This window comes from Felis catus, chromosome B1 (assembly GCF_018350175.1).
Source record: "Felis catus isolate Fca126 chromosome B1, F.catus_Fca126_mat1.0, whole genome shotgun sequence".
In the NCBI taxonomy this organism is placed as follows: domain Eukaryota; kingdom Metazoa; phylum Chordata; class Mammalia; order Carnivora; family Felidae; genus Felis; species Felis catus.
The window spans coordinates 951,600-971,745 of NC_058371.1; the positions used below are offsets into that span (position 1 = coordinate 951,600).

The 20,146-nt window shown below is 52.7% G+C and overlaps 1 protein-coding gene across 1 annotated transcript in view; it reads left to right on the top strand.

Moving 5' to 3' along the window:
- DLGAP2 (DLG associated protein 2) overlaps positions 1–20,146 on the top strand; it is a 784,363-nt gene that overhangs the window by 171,704 nt on the left and 592,513 nt on the right. The window contains 1 exon segment of the mRNA XM_045055166.1: positions 12,992–13,046. Coding sequence (XP_044911101.1) covers positions 12,992–13,046 — 55 coding nt within the window.

Below are 20,146 nucleotides of genomic sequence, written 5' to 3' on the forward strand. Positions count from 1 at the left end.
GACCCCGTCCTTCCCTCCGGGGGGCCCCCAGCCCACAGTAACTAGGACCCCGTCCTTCCCTCTGGGGGGCCCCCCGACCACAGTAACTAGGACCCCATCCTTCCCCCTGGGGGGCCCCCAGCCCACAGTAACTGGGACCCCGTCCTTCCCTCCGGTGGGGCCCCGCCCCACAGTAACGAGGACTCAGGAGCTGGCATTGCTCTGGCAGATGCTCAGTGTCGCCCAGTGAGAAATGGGGAACAATTCGGAAGCCACACGTGCTCAAGAGCACACACCCCTGTCGTGGTGGCTTGGCCCCTCCCCTGCCTCCCTTGTGTCCCCCTCCGTCACGGGGAGAGCCCGAGAGGATGTCCTCACAGGGTGGTCCCGGGCAGTCGCCAGGGCCCCCTGCGCGCAGCCCCGCTGCGCTGCGAGCCGGGCTGGGCCGTGCAGACACGGGGGTGCAGCACGAGATCTTTGGTTGAGGAAAACCTCTCCGAGAACCGCCGGGGCGGTCCCTCACCCCGGTGCTCCCGTGGTCACCTGCTGGTGTTGACGGCACGCAGGGGCTGGGCCCACTCCAGGGCCCTACGATCTCCTGTCTCCGCGGGCTGCCCTGCGGGAGGTTTGTGCCAGGCTTCATGGCCGAGGACCTCTGCTCTGGGCCTCCAGATGCCGAGGAGGCTGGTGCTGGTCTCTGGCTTCAGCCAGGGTGCTCCAGGGCCACAGAGCCGCAGGGCTCACGGGTGTGTCCATCTGTTTCCCTCTCTGTGTCTCTGTGGCAGGACGTTTGTCGTGAGGAAGTGGCTCGCGCATCACGGAGGCTGCTTCCGCAGGCTGGAGGCCCAGGGGCTCCGAGAACCAGGCAGCTGCTGGCTCATCTCCCAGGGTGAGGGCAGCAGGCACACTGTGGTGCCAGCTCCCGCCCTGAGGCGGAGAAGCGGGGCCAGCTCCTTCCTCCTCCCCTTTGGTCCTGCTCAGGCCCCGAGGGGACCGAACTATAACGCCACGCTGCCGGTCTGGTGCCGGGTCTGCTGGTGCAGGTGGTCTGTGCTCTGGAAACCCTCAGTCGCGCCCAGAAACGGGGTTTCGTCTCGGCACCCTGAGGCCGGTCAAGGATGCCTCGGGACGCACGCAGTTAACCGTGGCCGGCACGGAGCCAGCGGGGTGGGCATCTCCAGCCGGGGGGCACACGGTGGGCCGTGCGTGCAGTCTGATGGCCGTGATCACCCGGAGGAAGGGGTTTGAGGGCGTCGAGGAGCAAAGACGGCGTTTCTGACCACAGCCGTCCTGTCAGCCTGTTGCTCTACTCGCTCTCGTTTTCGAACGTGGGGGGTGTGCTGACGTGTGCCTCTCAGCCGGCCGTTTGCTGAGGGGGCAGAGGCTGGCTCCCTGCTGGCCTGTTTCAAAGAACAGCTCTTGTAAGGCTGGGCAGTGACCTACGTCGTGCACTCAGAAGCGGTTGTTATCGTTGGAAACACTCCTCACAGCTCGCTCAGTACGTGGTTCTCGGCCTCGAACATCGCCCCTCAGTTTGTGGATGTGCTGGGTGCCCCGCAGGCCCCCTGAGCTGGCGGCGGCGGGGAGCTCACCAGCTGCAGTGTGTGGTTCCCCCGTTGCCTCACTTGGGTGTGACGTTGGGCTTGGAGTCGTGGCCTCTCCATCTCCAGGGTGTTGGGTGCCAGTGCGGCAGATCACCGATGAGGACAGCCGTGTGGAACTTGACCCGCCAGTGGTTCTGGTCGTGTGGCCTCTGCCCATCCAGTGCCATTTCAGCGAGAGGTCCCTGCAGCTAGGTGACTTTGGGGTTTTCCCTCTTTCCCCCTGAAATCACAGGCAGAACCTTGTTCGGCTTCAGTGAGATGCTTGCACTACAGCGTTGAGCACGGCTTTTTATTTGGACGTTCTCATCGCGTGGTCATGTCCAGTGGTGTCACGGGGTTTGCTTATTCACATCAGAACCGTGACGGGCTCCTTCCTGCAAGGGCCCATCTGGACGAGCTCCCAGGACAGGGTCTGAGGGCTGCTGTGGGCCGGCAGGGGCAGCCCCCACATGTGTTTCTCAGCTGTCGCCCCAGCCACCCGACTGAGAGGAGGGGACCGTTGACCTCACTTTGTACGGACGCCTTGAGCTGTGTGTCTGTTGCCACGGAGGTGATGCTTTGTGGTTTGTAAGGAACGTTCGGTGCGGTTTTGTTGTTTGGAACACCACAGCAGTGAAGAGGGGCTATTAACGCCGTCTGGCGGGTTGAGTTTTGATCCTTGTGTTGACATCCATCTTTCCAGCACACAGCATGATGTGCACGCACGAACCCTGCACGTGCAGTGTCTCTGGGGGCTGTTGTCTGTGTGGCCCGTGCTCTGTGGTAATGCTTCTACCGGCAGAGATGCACCCGCCTCCCAGGAGGGGCGCGCGGTCGCCCCGGGTCTCCTGTGTGTGACAGATGACAGCCGTTCTGCCGACAGAACAGTCCCTTGGTGGAGGGAGGGAGGGTCCAAGGAGGCCCAGCGGTGGGCACAGAGCCAGAGAGCCTGCCCTCCCCACGCCCTCAGCGGGCAGGTGGGGCACCTGCAGGAGGCTCATGTTCACTGTGTGGGGAAGTCCCTACGGTCCCCCGGACGTGCTTGCATTTTGTGTGAAATACAAGCCAGTTTCCAGTTTCCAGCATCGATGAGCATTCTCCCACCCTCCCCTCCCCCAGCACCCTCAGCAGATGGTGCATTTGTCACACCTAATGATGTCGCCGTCGCCCGGAGTCCACAGTCTACACCGGGGTCCCTCTTGGTGTCTTGCATCCTGTGGGTTTGCGGAAATGTGCGATAACTTGTGTCCGTCCTTACGGTGTCACCCAGCCTAGTCTCACTGCCCCAAGCCCCTCCGTGCTCCACCTGTTCATCCTCCCTCCTCCCACGACCCCTGGCAGCCAGCCTCTCATCTTCTCACTGTGTCCGTAGTTTTGCCTTTTCCAGGACGTCCTGGAGCTGGAATGACACAGTAAGTAGTCTTTTCAGATCGGCTTCTTTCCCTGAGCGATGCGCATTAAGGTTCCCGCATGCTTTCATGGTTGGATATCTCACCCCTTTTTCATGCTGAACGATATTGTATTGTTTGGATGGATGGACCACTTTATTCATTCATCTGCTGAGGGGCTTCCAAGTTTGGGCAATTATGATAAAGCAGCAGCAGTAAACTTCTGTGTACAGGCATTTGCGTGGACGTGAGTTTTCAACTGCTTTGGGAAATACCAAGGAGCAGGATTTCTGAATTGTACGTCAAGAGTATGGTTAGTTCTGTAAGAAACAGCCACCCTGCATCCCCTAGAAACAGCCATCCTGTGTCCTGTAGAAACAGCCACCCTGGGTCCCCTAGAAACAGCCATCCCGTGTCCTGTAGAAACAGCCACCCCCTGTCCCCTAGAAATAGCCATCCTGTGTCCTGTAGAAACAGCCACCCTGGGTCCCTTAGAAACAGTCATCCCACATCCTGTAGAAACAGCCACCCCCTGTCCCCTAGAAACAGCCACCCCCTGTCCCCTAGAAACAGCCATCCTGCGTCCTGTAGAAACAGCCACCCTGGGTCCCCTAGAAACAGCCACCCTGGGTTCCCTAGAAACAGCCACCCTGGGTCCTGTAGAAACAGCCACCCTGGGTCCCTTAGAAACAGTCATCCCGCATCCTGTAGAAACAGCCACCCCCTGTCCCCTAGAAACAGCCATCCTGCGTCCTGTAGAAACAGCCACCCTGGGTCCCCTAGAAACAGCCACCCTGTGTCCCCTAGAAATAGCCACCCTGGGTCCCCTAGAAACAGCCATCCTGCGTCCTGTAGAAACAGCCACCCTGGGTCCCTTAGAAACAGTCATCCCGCATCCTGTAGAAACAGCCACCCCGTCCCCTAGAAACAGCCATCCTGCGTCCTGTAGAAACAGCCACCCTGGGTCCCCTAGAAACAGCCACCCTGGGTTCCCTAGAAACAGCCACCCTGGGTCCTGTAGAAACAGCCACCCTGGGTCCCTTAGAAACAGTCATCCCGCATCCTGTAGAAACAGCCACCCCCTGTCCCCTAGAAACAGCCATCCTGCGTCCTGTAGAAACAGCCACCCTGGGTCCCCTAGAAACAGCCACCCTGTGTCCCCTAGAAACAGCCATCCCGTGTCCTGTAGAAATAGCCACCCCCTGTCCCCTAGAAATAGCCATCCTGTGTCCTGTAGAAACAGCCACCCTGGGTCCCTTAGAAACAGTCATCCCACATCCTGTAGAAACAGCCACCCCCTGTCCCCTAGAAACAGCCATCCTGCGTCCTGTAGAAACAGCCACCCTGGGTCCCCTAGAAACAGCCACCCTGGGTTCCCTAGAAACAGCCACCCTGGGTCCTGTAGAAACAGCCACCCTGGGTCCCTTAGAAACAGTCATCCCGCATCCTGTAGAAACAGCCACCCCCTGTCCCCTAGAAACAGCCATCCTGCGTCCTGTAGAAACAGCCACCCTGGGTCCCCTAGAAACAGCCACCCTGTGTCCCCTAGAAATAGCCACCCTGGGTCCCCTAGAAACAGCCATCCTGCGTCCTGTAGAAACAGCCACCCTGGGTCCCTTAGAAACAGTCATCCCGCATCCTGTAGAAACAGCCACCCCGTCCCCTAGAAACAGCCATCCTGCGTCCCCTGCAGAGGAAGAGGGACAACTTCCGTTGCTCCGCGTCCTCGTTCGCCAGCACTTGGCGTGCTCAGTGCTCTGGGTTTGGGCTGTCCTCACAGGTGTGGGTGGCGTCTCCTTGTCTGAATTTGTGTTTCCCTGATGCCACGGGATGTGGCGTGTCTTCTCACGTGCCTCTTTGCTGTCAGTCAAGGTCTTTGGCCCACGGTTTGAGTTGTCTGTTTTCTCGTTGGGTGTTCTGTGCGCATTTTGGATAGTAGTCCTTTATGAGGTGTGTCTTATGCGGGTATTTTCTCCCAGCCTGTGACTTGTGTCTTCTCTAGACAGTGCCTTTCACAGAGCAGAAGATTTTACTTTTCATCAGGTGCAGCTTACTAATTCTTTCTTTCATGGCTCGTGCCCGGGGTGTTGTACCTAAAAGGGCGCCTCCCTGAGGAAGTGCGTCTAGGGTTTTCTTCTGTGCTATGCACTAGGGGATTCATAGTTTTGTCCTTTACGTTTAACCTGTGATCTACTTCGCGCTGTTTTTTGTGAAGGCTGCAAGTTCTGTGTCTGGATTCATCATTTTGCGCGTGGACGCCTTTGTTGCGAAGACCGTTCCGTCTGCTCCGCTGTGTTGCTGGGGTCCCTTTGCCAGAGAAGAGTTGTCTGTGCTTATGTTCCACTGGTCTGTCCGTTCTTTGGCTGATACCATGCTGCCTTGATGACTGGTGTTTAAATAGAAGCACTTGACCCGAGTCCTTCTCTTACAGCCCTTCGTAAACGTTTTATCCTGAAGTGACTCTGGATTGGGCCAGACTGTGCTCATGTTTTGTTCTTGCTCCTAGCGTTTGCCTTATCCGGGTTTGCTGGATGTGGGTTTTGTATGAGGTGACGACTGAGTTCAGGTGTGTCTGACTTATAATGAGAAAGCTATAAAAATGTGTGGAAGCACTTTAATTCCAGATAGGTGTTTTCCTCATTTTTGTCATTTTGTAATGCCCTTAAGGACAGGGGCAGGCGCTTGGGTGGCTCAGTTGGTTGAGCGCCCAACTCTTGATTTCGGCTCAGGTCATGCATGATCTTACGGTTTGTGAGTTTGAGCCCCAGGTTGGGCTCTGTGCTGACAGTGTGGAGCCTGCTTAGGATTCTCTCTCTCCCTCTCTCTGCCCCTCCCCCACTTATTCTCTCTCTCTCAAAATAAATAAACATTAAACGAATAAACATCCTTCAGGACAATTTAATACTGCTTTCCTATAATTGTAAAAATCATTGTGCAGACTGGCTGTACATTATTTTATGTGAGTTAATTTTAATTATGTGAATCCTACATGTACACACTATAAAAAGTGAAGTGGTTTTAGGAGGTGTGTGAAGAGCGGCCCCGCCCTGTCCTGCTGCCTGGAGACCCCTGTCCCCTCCCAGTGCCCCGCTGGCGTGTGTGGAAGACGGGGCCTCTCCGGCCCCTCCCCCTGTGCTCAGTGTCCCTTATGTCCTGATTTTTGGGTAAATCGATGGTCAGTACTTCGATCACATTCAGTTTATAGGATCACACCTCTTTTTTGGGTAACGTCTTTTATTGTTTGTTAATTGCCTTATTCTTTACTGTCTTAACATTTTTATCCTTCTTTCCTGTGTGTTCAGCCTGCATCTGTCCTCCGCACTCCCTCCTTCCCTGGGGCCATGGCCGGGTGTCACGTGGGGACCCTCCACCTGAGTGTGGCCCTTGCCTCCCCGGGGGTGGGGGGTGGCCTCTCGGGCTCTCTGTCTGCTCCTGCCACAGGTCTCGTGGGGTCATTTTAGAAAGTGACCCATTTTATGCCTTGCTTGTCTCATGGTGTCTTCTGTTTCTCCCTTGGAATTTCTGAAACACCGTTTCTACATATTCTAGCTTCCAGTATTTAGTATTTTGATTGAGTTTGGGACTGTTTGTTCTGGATTTTCATGATGGTGAATCTTAGGCTCGTCACGTTGTGCTGGCTGTGCCAGGAACTCAGTGGGCCTGTTGAGTCCGAAATTACGTCGTTCAGACCTGTGGATCATGACCGTCTGTGTGATGCTGTGTGTTGTTTCGTGGCCTTTCATTCTGGACCTCCCACTGGCCACAACGGTGTGCCCCCAGGATGGCCACATAACCTCTGTTCTCTCCTTTTTTCCCCTCTTTATGTAATTTTTCTCTAAACCTTCTGGGAGACTTCCTTGAATTTGTTTTTTCAACTATTTTTTAAAATTTTATATTCATTTTTGTTTTCTTTTTAAATTTCCAAAAGCTGTTTCTTGTTCTGTAGATTTCCCTTTTATAAGAATAGCATCCTGTTCTTGGGTCACGGACAAAATCTCTCCTCCGTCTTTCTGCAATGTTAATTATCATTATCTTAAAATGTTCTCTTGTTTTGGTAATGCTTCTGTTTCCTCTGATTTTGTTTTTCTTAGTCACTGTCAGAGTGGGGGGTTTCTTTAAATGCATGATAATCCTCAGCTGTGAGTTTTCATTAAGTGCAAGACATTAAACATTTATGTGGAGTTGGTTTTTGGTGAGTAGATGGGGCTTATTGGCTGGTGGAATTTTCCACACAGATCTGGTGGCAAGCCAGTTTTAATTGGAAAGCCTACGTTAATAGGAGGTATTTTCTCTTGGCCTTTTTCATTTTTCAGAGGAGAATATTCTGGTCTCCTGCTTGGGGAGGATGGGGGTGGGGCAGGTGACAGGCCAGGGTTCTCCTTCTGGAAGAAGGTGAAGCAGGTGGGAGGCAGAACCGTTGGGCGTGCCGGCTTTGTGTCTCGCTTCTGTGCAGCCCCGGGATCGCTCCCCAGCACCCGTGTGCTTTTGCTTCCTCTGGTTCATGTCTCTGGGTATGGGAGGGGGACCTGGGCACGACACACTCTGGCGTGGCTGCTTGTGCCCTCCCTGGAGACACAATGTGCTTCTGAGCCCCAAACTTCTGGTGCCGAGTCCTTGCCAAGAAATCTTGGACAGTCAGACCCTAGATGTATGGCTCTCCTCTTTCTGCTCCTTATCTTTTTTAAGTTTATTTGTTAATTTTGATAGAGAGGGAGAGAGAATCCCAAGAATCTGAGCTGTCAGCATGGAGCCCAGTGCAGGGCTCGAACCCACAAACTGTGAGATCTTGATGTGAGCTGAGATCACGAGTCAGATGCTTAACCGACTGAGCCCCGCCCCCAGACGCCACTTTCTGCTCCTTATCTGTCAGGCACCTGTTGAAATCCTTTCCGTACGTGCTCAGACACTCGGTTCTTGTGTGTGAGTTTTTATCTCAGCTGCTCTGCCGACTTAAAGTCATGTCTGTGTGTGTCGAAGAGACAGGTTAATTTAATGTGTTGCTGTGTTTACACAGCATAAGCTGCATGCTGGGCTGGTTCAGTTCGCCGAGTGTGTTTCCTGTCCAGGGAGCATCAGTGTCGCTTGGGAGCTCAGTGGAAGTGTAGATTCTGGGTGTGTCCGTGCACCTGTGTGTTTAAAGGCATAGGAGAGATTTATTGAAGATTGGGAACAAAATCTTTTTCCAGAGCTTTGTTGTGGTATAATTGACACACAAACACTCCAGTTTGAGGCACTGGGATGTGGACACACACCATCCCCACAGTCAAGGCCGTGAACGTGGCCATCGCCTCCCGAAGTGCCCTTGCCCCTCCTCGTGGTGTGGTGGGCACCCCCTACATACCATCTGCCTGCACACATTCCAGGAGCTCGGCATAGCATCGTGGATGGCGGGTGCTGCGTGTGCACAGGCCTCCCGAGCTCCTTCTCCAGCCCGGAAACATGGGTGAGTGCAGGGCTGGTGGGGCGGGGGGGGGGGGGGGCTGTGCTTACAGCCCCCTGCATCGCGCTGATGCAGGCAGAGTGTGATGACGCACCCCTGCCCCACTCACATGTGACCATCGAGGCAGCTGGTGGCTGAGGCTTGCCCTGTGCACGTGCGTGTGCCCTGAGAGTGTAACAGTGGCCTGTATCACTAGGAATAGGGACGTCTCTGTCTGTGAACGCCCCTCTTCCAGTCCCCCCTCCAGTGTGGGCGTGCGTGCAAACTCCGTTCATACCCGCAGCCGCCCTGAACGTGTTTTCTTTGGAGATGCGAGCTGACGGGCATGGTGCGTGTGCGGCAGCCGCCTCCCCGGCCAGCTGCTGCGAGGGGCTGCCACGGGCACGGGGCTCGACTGAGCACACGGGAGGTGGGCCGGGCCCCAGGGCAAGTGTGGGGCCGGGGCCAGCCTCTGTGTGGCCGTGTGCCCTGCAGCAGGTGCCTAAGCTGGTCACTGCTGCTCAGCTCCCCTTGGGAGGGAGGCATAGGACAGAAAGCCTGTCAGACGTGTGCAGATCCGTGGTCCTGGCTGTGAAGCGGGGGCCACGTGTAAATCCGTGTGCAAATCTGTGGTCCTGGCTGTGACGCGGGGGCCGTGTGCAGATCTGTGTGCAGATCCGTGGTCCTGGCTGGGAAGCGGGGGCCACGTGCAAATCCGTGTGCAAATCCGTGGTCCTGGCTGTGATGCGGAAGCCTGACTGTCTCATTTCGTGAGAGCCACGGACACGGCTTCTTGTCGGGACCTGCCTGCAGCTCTTGGCTAACAGTTATCGGCCGGGAAGACGGACCTGAGCAGCTAGGTGTACCCCGGGCTCCCCGCGCTGCAGAAGGTGTCTGAGGCTCATGTGCCCCGTGGAGCGCGTTGCACTGCGCGGCGTTAGTTTGCAGATGTAAAGGGCACTAGCTCGTTACCTGGGCCATAGGAAGTAAGGCTGTGAGGGCCTCCAGCTCACGTGGCTCGTTGAGTCCACATCCAGCTTCTCGTGACCACGCGGGGATGGAGAGGCTTCTGCCTGGATGGAGGGAGAAGGGGCGAGGACGAAACAGCACCCCTGAGAAATTTTATTTATTTATTTATTTATTTATTTTTTAATTTTTTTCAACGTTTATTTATTTTTGGGACAGAGAGAGACAGAGCATGAACAGGGGAGGGGCAGAGAGAGAGGGAGACACAGAATCGGAAACAGGCTCCAGGCTCCGAGCCATCAGCCCAGAGCCCGACGCGGGGCTCGAACTCCCGGACCGCGAGATCGTGACCTGGCTGAAGTCAGACGCTTAACCGACTGCGCCACCCAGGCGCCCCGAGAAATTTTATTTTTAAATATGAATGTGGTTGACACAGGATGTTGCCTCCAGACCTTGTTTCCTTCTGAAAGATGATGCACATATTTGAGGTCTGCGCCATTCAATATGGCGGCCACAGCCACGCTTGCACTTGAAATGTGGACAGTGCGACCGAGGACCAGAATTTCGAATTTTAATTGACTTCACTTATTTTCACTTAACTTCACCCGTGTGGCCAGTCAGCGCCGTATTGGGTCAGCAGCACTGGATCTGAGGCTCTGGCTCTCTTGACCTGACGCCTTAGGTAAACCCTGCTCAGGTTGGCCCCACCAGGAGTCAGGATGCAGGGAGGAGTGAAAGCTTGAACTTGACATTCGGGGAATGGATTGTCAGTTGGAAGACTCTGGACACAGGACGCAGAGGACGTAGGCAGCAGTGGTTTCCGAGAGCACGTGCTGTGGGTGTCATGCTCATGATTACGTGGGCAGGTGCCCGTGGATGTGTTCTGTGGGGTGCAGAGCACGGTGTCCCCCAGGTATTCTCCGCAGTAAATGCTCTCCTGCAACAGGCAGGTTAGTGGCATTGAGCCTTTACAAGTGCCGTTGGGCAGGCAGGGTGATTTCATTCCCTTCTGCTGTTTTTTGCGGAGGCTTCAGGGAGGGAGCGAGGCTCCTGTGGGGTCCCCGGCCCAGCCTGAGCTGGTGGCGAGGAAGAGACGTGAGGCTGTGGCGCCTGCCGGGATCGAGCACCGGTGTCTCACCTGTGGCCATAGCGAGGAGGAGCTTGTCGAGATTAGGGATGGGTGCTATTTTTGAACTCAAATGGTCTGCCCTCAGGAAAGTCACAAGTGGATTCTATGGCTGCTTGTGATTTCTCTGGACCCATGTGTTCTCTTGCTTGGGGTCACGTGAGAAGAGCCACGCGGCTTGTTCACAGAGACTGCGGTGGCCAGGGTGGGCTGAGCACTGCCTCGGTGGGACCCTGGAATGAGCAAGTGGCCGTGCCCGTTGGTGGCCGCGTGGGGCAGCGTCTAGGGTGGGGGCTGGAATGGGGAGAATTGCGGGGTCGGGTGCAGAGGCCTGCTGAGGCTTAGTTGTGTGTGTGGGTGCTATGCATGGGAGTTCCTGTGGCTTGCTTTTAGAATCACTCGTCTAATAAGCTGACGTGTGTTTGTGGACATCTGTGTGGCTCTCGAGGTCTTTCTTCCCTGACACAGGTGCCACAGGATGGACCCCAGTGGGGTGTGATTGCCCTGGCATATCGGGGCCTGGAAGGGGGTCTTCCTATCTGTGGACAGTCCCTGTGGAGCGTGCAGCCCCCCAACCCCACCCCAGGTGGGAATCACGGATTCTGAGGAAGCCCTTGTCACCACTGGGGTCTTTCCCACTGGTTCCTGCACTGCCTAGAACCACAGACTTGTGGTGTCTCTTAGGTTTGTTTAGACTGGGAAATTGGGAATACCATTTTGTCTGCAGCTGATGATACTTGGGCGTGAATTATTCCTTCCCTGGTGTGGAGGGATGGCAGGCAGCATGGAAGAGAAGGCCGATGCTCTTTCAGAGCGAAGCTTCCGTGACTGTTAGTTCCACCTATTACAACAGGCTGTGCGCTTGACTGGATCACAAGGCGATCAAGGGCAGACCCTGGGCTCGGTGCCCCCTGCCTCCCCCTGCCTCTCCCCTCTTCCTCTCCCTCTCCCTGCCTCTCCTCCCTCCCTGCCTTCCCCCCTCCCTCTCCCTGCCTTTCCCCCTTCTCCCCCCTCCCTCTCCCCCTCCCTCTCCCCCCTCACCCCCCCGCCTCTCCCTCCCTCTCCCTCCCTCTCCCTCCCTCTCCCTCCCTCTCCCTCCCTCTCCCCCCTCTCCCCCATCCCTGCCTCTCCCTCCCTCTCCCCCATCCCTGCCTCTCCCTTCCTCTCCCCCATCCCTGCCTCTCCCTCCCTCTCACCCCTCCCTGCCTCTCCTCCCTCCCTGCCTTCCCCCTCCCTCTCCCTGCCTTTCCCCCTCCCTCTCCCCCTCCCTCTCCCCCTCCCTCTCCCCCTCCCTCTCCCCCTCCCTCTCCCCCCTCCCTCTCCCCCCTCCCTCTCCCCCCTCCCTCTCCCCCCTCCCTCTCCCCCTCCCTCTCCCCCTCCCTCTCCCCCTCCCTCTCCCCCTCCCTCTCCCTGCCTCTCCCCTCTCCCCCCTCTCCCTGCCTCTCCCCCCTCACCCTCCCTCTCCCCCCTCTCCCTGCCTCTCCCCCATCCTTGCCTCTCCCTCTCCCTCTCCCTGCCTCTCCTCCCTCTTCTCCCTCTCCCTCCCTCTCCCCCCTCCCTGCCTTCCCCCTCCCTCTTCCCCCTCCCTCTCCCCCCTCCCTCTCCCCCCTCCCTCTCCCTGCCTCTCCCCCTCCCTCTCTGCCTAACTCTCCCCCCCCACCCGCCCTGCTTCTCCCTCCCTCCCTCCCTCTCCCCCCTCCCTGCCTCTCCCTCTCTCTTCACTAAGTAATTGCTCCGAGATAAGTAATGCCTGCTTCTGGGCTGAGAGTCTTGGATGGGTGTAATCACAGAGGGTTGAGGAATGGTTGCAGCTTCATCGGTGGAAAACTCAGGATGGAAGTCCAGCTTTGACTGTGATTGAGTTAGAACACAGAATCGTCAATCCCCACATGGTCTCTTCAGTGCAGCTTCTTTCAGTCTGTGCTTTGCCGTCGCCTTACACTGCTGTTTTCTGGGGAGAAAGCTATTTCCTGTTATTTTCACCTTCCCTTCACTTATCAAATAAGATATTTCCTTCATCATTTACGACCAAACCATGAATGTAAATAGAGCCTTTTCTCCCACATTCCTCTTTGTGACTCATCCTAGATGAAAGCATCTGTGCCTGGATCCCACAAGACAGGCTCCATATACTGCCGCTGTATGGTTCTCCACTTTCAGGCTCTAATTGCATCTAATATTTTAAAAGCCATCACAAAAATTGGTGGGCCCATTTGCCTTATTGTAGGAGTCCCTTGAGTGCAGCTTTCAAGATCCTCTCAGGACCCATTAGGGGCATCCATGAAATAGAACTGCATTACCATTCTGGAACAGCATATATAATCAGCACACCTACCTGATTAACCTTTTTGATGAAAAATGTGTGTCATCAAAATTTTTCTGAATTGTTTAATTTGTCAGATCGTTCTGGGCGTGATGACCCTGTGCGACACGGAGCGACCTTATTAGAGAAACACTGCTACAGTTAATGAGACACCTTTCTCCACCTGAGTGATAACCAGATGTATCTTATTTGTATGTTTTGAAACAGGTTTTGCCTGGCATTCTGCAGAAGCATTGCTGTATCTTACCAGACAGGAATACAGGTAAATATATTTTGTTCTTCTGATGTGAGCTGACGGGTTTTCTCTCGGTGGAAAATTTGAGAAATATGATTGCATAATTTAGACACCTTGTGTTTTTAGCTGTTGTTTAGTGCAAGATTGTATATTGACTGAAACAAGCGAAAAACTGGATTGTTCAGTTTTGCGGTGAGTTACAGCCTGAGCTCGGAGATCTGTTTCTCTTTGACAAAGTAAATATATTTAGATGATTGTTGTCTTAGGCTTTTAAGGGAAACTGGTTGTCTTTTAAAGTTGAATACCTGAGTTTCAAAGTGGTTTATTTTGTTGGTCGTACTTACTAAGAAAGAACGCCAGGACCGGCAGGCACAGAACGTGTTTGTGGTCAGTCTGCTGTCCAGGCGTTACTGCAGCCAGGCTAGGAACTGGCCAGGTGTTCTGTTCTTAAAGCCTTGAGGGTCTCAATGAGAAAACCAAGTTTGGGTGTCTTGCCGTGGGAGGTTGTGTGTTGTGTGATTTCTCACAGATTTGGCGTCTGGAGGTTGTAAATGAGGTGGTTTGTATTACTCTTAGGAAACATGATGGAGGGGGGGAATATCCTGAAAAGAAACCTTTGGAACGTTATTAATAGTTTTAAAGTTCAGGAACAAACATGAAGATCACATGACGGAGTGTGTTGTCCTATGGGTCTTTGTCTTAATTAGTCTCCCCGGTGGGGTTTCTAATTTAGAGCATTTTCATCAAAGAAATTGCAGGACCTGAGGACAAGATACAGAATGCTCTGTCTTTCCTCCCAGAGCTAGTTCTGTGAGAATTTGCTCCTTCCTGGGATAAGCTGTGTCCCGTCAGATATGTCTGCCTCCCAGGGTGCTGGTGCTGGGTACGGAATGGAGGCACGCTGCCGTCCCCTCAGGGTTTACAGCTTTAACAAAATGAGCCATAACGGACTCTCTGAGAGTCAGAAGAATTTAACGTGTTGGGATATACTCTAACAGCATATTAACCAGCTAGTGTGGTTTTGGAGTCTCATTCTTAAGTGATCAGTGAGTTACCGTTTTATATTATGCATTCCAGTGAAAAACACCGAGTATTTGGGGAAAATAGGATCTTTATTTATTTTTTTACTTATGATCATGGACAGACTGTCACCACCTGTATTATTTTCCAAAAACAGTCCATAGAGTGGTCCCTGTTTTGTTATCACCCATTTGGATATACCCTGGTTGTGACTTAGAGCACACTTACTTACAGGGGAGTTTGTCTGGAATGTGGCTACGTATTTTTTGAGCCTCTTTTTATATTTCAGAAGTCTTGGTTAGTAACAAAAATATACGAACGGGTCCCACGTGAAGGAACAAAGATTTTTGCAAACTGTGTCCGTCAACAATAGTGAGTGGCACACAAGTTAAAGAAGGAGTGATTAATTCTTGCACATTAGTTTATGTCTTCCAGGCGAGTCTCTGATTCTGAGCCACATCAAAAAATAATGATAAAATTCGCTAAAGGCTAAGTACCAGTCTCTGGGAATCTAACTGGATTTTAAGTGTTGAAATGAGCTTTCTGTATTTTTAGACCATTTGTTACATAAGAAGTTTCAAGTTAATATGTGAAATTCTGCCAAATTGAGATGTTTTATTTGCTTTCTGTAAGAATCCAAGGAACTAGCCTTTAGAACCCAGAAAGCATCCCCTTCAGTAAGACCTGAATACTGAGAACGTTTGTTAGGGGATTTTCTTTTGAAGATTTTTACATTATAGAAGTCAGTTCTTGAAGACCCAAGGCTATGACATTAGGTGCGGAAAACGAAAGGAATTGTATCGAATGAGAGGAAAGAAAAGTCGGCTGAAATTATAACTCTTTCAAAGTGTCAGCTCATTCAGAGCTGAAAGATGTGTGAATTCTGGTTTTTACCATGTAATGTGATCCAATATGTCTGAAGCTGCTTAATTATTTAGGAGATGTTGTTTGGAAATTTCTTCAGACTCAGATGGAATGGTTTATTGGCTTTGCATTTTAATGACATACAGGTTCCTTATGAACTTGAATGGGTATTTTTGTAGTGTTAGTAGTTGTATAGAAGCATTTCCACATTTTTTATTAAAGTCAGTGTTGAAATGGGGAAAGCGTTTCATTTTGGGAAGATGAAAATGTTCTGGATGGTGTTGTTGGCTGTGTGGCACCATGAATGCACCCAGTGCCACTGAGCTCTGCCCTTAAAAATGGTCAAGATGGTAAATTTTATGTGTGTTTTGCCACAGTTAAAAAATTGGACAGCTCTGGGATGAGCCATGGCTGTCATGTTGTTTGCTTTTTGCTTTTTAGTTATTTTAGAAATTCTGTAGCTGCGTACCCGGAAGAAGATGCACATATTTTCAGGTGTTTGTCATTGTCATGGAGCTGATGTCCTTAACAGAACTGGGTGTGAAAAGCACGAGGAGTAACATCGGATGGTACACTTCGCCCTTCTCTGGATTAAACAGGAAAGACAGACATCGTCTTCTCTTTGTGTTTCGACTCCTTGGGATAGTTTTGGCCGATGATATGCAGAGCTGAGTGAATTCTCTTGACCAGCTCCGCAAACTGCCTTATTTTCCGTGTTGCTCTCAATAGAGCGTCAGGCAGGCAGCGTGTGTCACGTCGTGATGGGGACGCGCCTGCACAACCAAATGCGCCCGTAGGCCCTTTCATGTTTTGGTACGTCAGCTTTGCTTCTAGCCACTCTCTCTTTTCTTGTTTTGGGGCCCCTGTTTGACCCTTCGTCTGCCTTCGGTGTGCTCCCTCTGTGGAGCGTGTGTGCGGATCCAGCACCCGCGGGGGGACGGGACCGGCTTGGGGAGGAGTGGCAGATGCCCGGCGGACCACTCAGGTGGACGGTTGGCACAGCAGCGGCATCTGGTACTCAGCTCGCTTACCGGCCTCTCCTGGAGTGGCCGCCAAGTGTCGTGGGCCCCTCCATCTCTCAGCACCGGTATGGGGAGCTGCCTCTGACCCGCACGTGGAACGAGGGCAGGTGTCCTATGGTCTGCTTCCCTTCAGCGTGGAACCCTTGTGTCTGAACCCCAGATGGCTGGTCTTTGGTGGGACCCCTGGACACTGTGCAGTTAAGGTAGTCCAAGGTGGTGCTCAATCCTGTGTGGCTGGAATCTTATTTGAGCAGTGACTTCTTCACAAACATCATTTTATTATGAGTGGCTATTTTCCGCACTAAAGTTAACCCGTCTTTACTTTGTGATAGGCAGTTTCCGCTGTGAGGTTGGCGGACGTCGGCACGTTCGTTCCTTGCGGTACGTGACTCACAGCCCAAGCTGCCCGTTACCTCTCTGACAGTATCTCATGTCTCATCACACGAGGGTACGGTTTACCCATAACCATTGTTGGCTAACACATTGGGGGCAACCTTCCATGAAAGAGATGTGGATTAGGAATCCAGGTTTCCCCAACAGTGAGGATTTGAGCAGCGAGGAGGTTGGGAGATGTTTAGTTCTTGGACAGTTGGGCTTCCTTATCTTGATCAGTGTGGTTGCTTCAGAAGTGCCACGCCACTTGGGGAGTCGTGAGCTTGGCAGATTCTCCTCTGTTCAGGCTACACAGCAGGCAGGGATTGGTATTCCGAGCTCCACTGTCCCGCAGCATTTATCCTGTGTGGTCAGGAGACAGCCCATTCCACTGCTAAGACTAATGAGAACTTTCTGGAATGAATTGGGTTTGCAGTGAAGCAGTGGCTGCACCCACACCAAGTTTGGTAGTAACACCTACGTCACGAAGCCTCAAGCGAGGGGGCTGCGTCATGCCTCTGTTCGATGGAATGGAAGATGTGAAATAATCTGTATATAAAAATCGGGGTGGAAAGATGTTAAGTATTTCTGTTATTTTGTGGAACTGATTCTTGTGTTTGCAAATACGTACTGTGTCATTCACTGAGGCCATAAGGGTTACTGACTCTGGTTGTTGTTGGGTCCCTGCCAGTGAGATGCTGGTCAGTGTTCGACAGTGAGAGAGAGGCCAGGAGGCCCAGGTGTCTGTGCCGGACGTGCTCCACCCCTCTTGTGGGTGAGTGTGGGTCCGCGAGGACTTCTCAGCTGCTTGCCCTCCCCAGCTGCTACAGGCTAGCTCTGCTGTCCCACCGGTTCCTGCCTTTGTGCCCGTGCCTCCTTCCCGAGGTGTCTTATCCAGGGGCCGGGGGTCCATGTGTTAAGTTGTGTATTGGCTAAATAGAATCTTGGGTTGAGCTTAATGTTTGTGAGAGGGCATTTAGTTTACCAAACCTACATAGGTTGACAAATATCTTTATCCTGTATACTTGGATGTGGAGTCTAAATGCACTATTACATAAGGTTTTAGAAGCCTATGGGGCGGTGGACTTAATTACACATTATTGAACTCTTCAGTGAGTAAGGCTATTGGAATATGGACACCCGCTGGGGTCGTTTGCATACTGAGCTCAAATGGCAGAGGGAACATAGTTGTCGAAATGGCAGGAGCGTTTGCGTTTGCTCCATCTAAATCCCCCGTGTCTTCAGAGCCAAGGGTTTAAAAAGCTTAAAATTGTTTTTAATGTTTTATTTTATTTTATTATTTTTTTAAAAATATAATTTCTTGTCAAGGTGGCTAGCATATAGCGTATACAGTGTGCTCTTGGTTTGGGGGTTCCTGTGATTCATTGCTTACACACGACACCCAATGCCGGTCCCGACAAGTGCCCTCCTCAGTGCCCGTCACCCATTATTCCCTCCCCCTGACCCCCACCCCCATCAATTCTTAGTTTGGTCTCTGTATTTTTTTTTTTTAATGTTTTTATTTATTTTTGAGACAGAGAGAGACAAAGCATGAACGGGGGAGGGTCAGAGAGAGGGAGACACAGAATCCGAAGCAGGCTCCAGGCTCTGAGCTGTCAGCACAGAGCCCGACGCGGGGCTCGAACTCACGGACCGCGAGATCATGACCTGAGCCCAAGTTGGCCGCTTAACCGACTGAGCCACCCAGGCGCCCCTGGTCTCTGTATTTAAGAGTCTCTTATGGTTTGCCTCCCTCCCTCTCTGTTTGTAACTATTTTTTTTGTTATCTCCCTTCCCCCAAGGTCTTCTGTTAAGTTTCTCAATGAAAAAGAATGAAATCCTGCCATTTGCAACAACATGGGTGGAACTGGAGGGTCTTATGCTGAGTGAAATAAGTCAGTCAGAGAAGGACAGATATCCTATGTTTTCATTCACATGTGGAATTTGAGAAACGTTTTATTTTTGAGAAAGACAGAGTGTGAGTGGGGGAGGGGCAGAGAGAGAGGGAGACACAGAATCGGAAGCAGGCTCCAGGCTCTGAGCTGTCAGCACAGAGCCCTATGTGGGGCTCGAACCCACGAACTGTGAGATCGTGACCCGAGCTGAACTCGGACACTCAACGAACTGAGCCACCCTGGTGCCCCTTAAAAAGCTTTTATTTTCGTGATGGGCACATACAGTAAAATCAGTGAGTGAGTTTGCTGTGTTTGCCACAGACCTGTCTCAAGAGTAAAGGGTTCCCAGTAACTGATGGCAGAAGAAGGCTGACGGTCTGCGAGTGGGAGTGAAACTCTAGTTTGTGATTTTCACACCCAACGGGCGTGATTCCCCAAAGCTCTGCGTGCAGCCATGTCACCAGTGTTAAACTTAGGCTTTGCGGTAACCGTGGGCATCGCACCTTGTGTTCCTAAGGTGTCTCAGTTTAAAAGTCTCTTAGATCACGGTAACTTTTGGGGAGTCCTTCCACGTCCTTGGGAGATAGGGAATGTGGCGCCATTTTGCGGGTGATCCACAGGCACATGTGACTTCACGGGTTGTCACACAGCTGCTAACTACTTTGCTGGGACGCAGATATCTGTTTTCCCTCTAAGTCAGCACATGACACCACAGTGACCCTGTGTGTAGACTTTCCTACCAAATACGGTTCAAGGCAAGCAGTATGGACCAGGGTGCCAGTGGAGGGAGATGAGCTTGGCCTGTGGAGCTTCAGGATGATGTGGCAAGTGCTCCAGATGGCTTTGTTGCCAAAAAGATGTCCAGTTAAGTGGGAAACTTACCTCCACAGGATGCTTAACCATTTTCAAAATGTCAGGTGAATGGCATTTGAAGACTAGGTTAAGGGTAAAATGTCACTTCTTTCAAAGACCAAATATTTCATAAGTTTCTCTTACCCAGATACTGAAATTATTTACACAACCTGAGGTGTGCAAATGGGGTACCTTGCTGTGTGGCTCGCACGGCGGGAACGACAGAGGAGAAGCCAGGAAGAGCCTTCTGTGCTCAGCCTGTGTCTCCACGGCCTGGTGACACCCCAGCCTGTGTCTCTGTGGCTGGTGACTCCCTAGTCCACGTGTCTGTGGCCCGGTGACTCCCCAGCCCGCATCTGCACGGTCTGGTGACGCCCCAGCCTGTGTCTCCATGGCCTGGTGACGCCCCAGCCCACATCTCCATGGCCTGGTGACACCCCAGCCCACATCTGCAGGGTCCAGTGATACCTTAGACTGTGTCTCTGTGGCCCAGGGACTCCCCAGCCCGTGTCTTGTGGCCCGGTGACCCCCCAGCCTGTGTCTCTGTGGCCTGGTGACGCCCCAGCCTGTGTCTCCGTGGCCTAGTGACATGTTTCCTTCCCTGTCCACCAACTGAAGACAAAAAACAAAAATCCTCATCTGCCAAAAAGGGCTTTATTTCGTAAACTGAAAATTACTTTATTAGAATCCAAGTCATGCTATTTAATTGCTGACAGAATGAAAGGTTATGGACCAATAGTTTTAAGGCCAGAACTGTTTTTTTTTTTCCACGTGGCTTATTCCTAACCCTGAGGGCCTGCTTCTAGCCTAGCTGGCATCTTTGCACCAAGTAGAAAAATGTCACCCCTTGGGGAAAGCGAGATGGAAATGAACGGAAGCAGGGTTCCTGCTCTGCTCACCCCGGGAGCAGGCGCTTCTGTGCAGAGCAGGTGGACGTATTTACTGACTGAGTTTTATGTTTAGTGGCAGTTTAATGTGGAGACACCAGCTCTGTGGCTCAGGGTTGAACGTGGTCTGGATGTGTCTCCACCGGGGGCCTCAAGATCCCCCGAAAACTTACTGGGACCGCCCTGTGTGTACTGATCTGGGAGGGCGAGGGGAC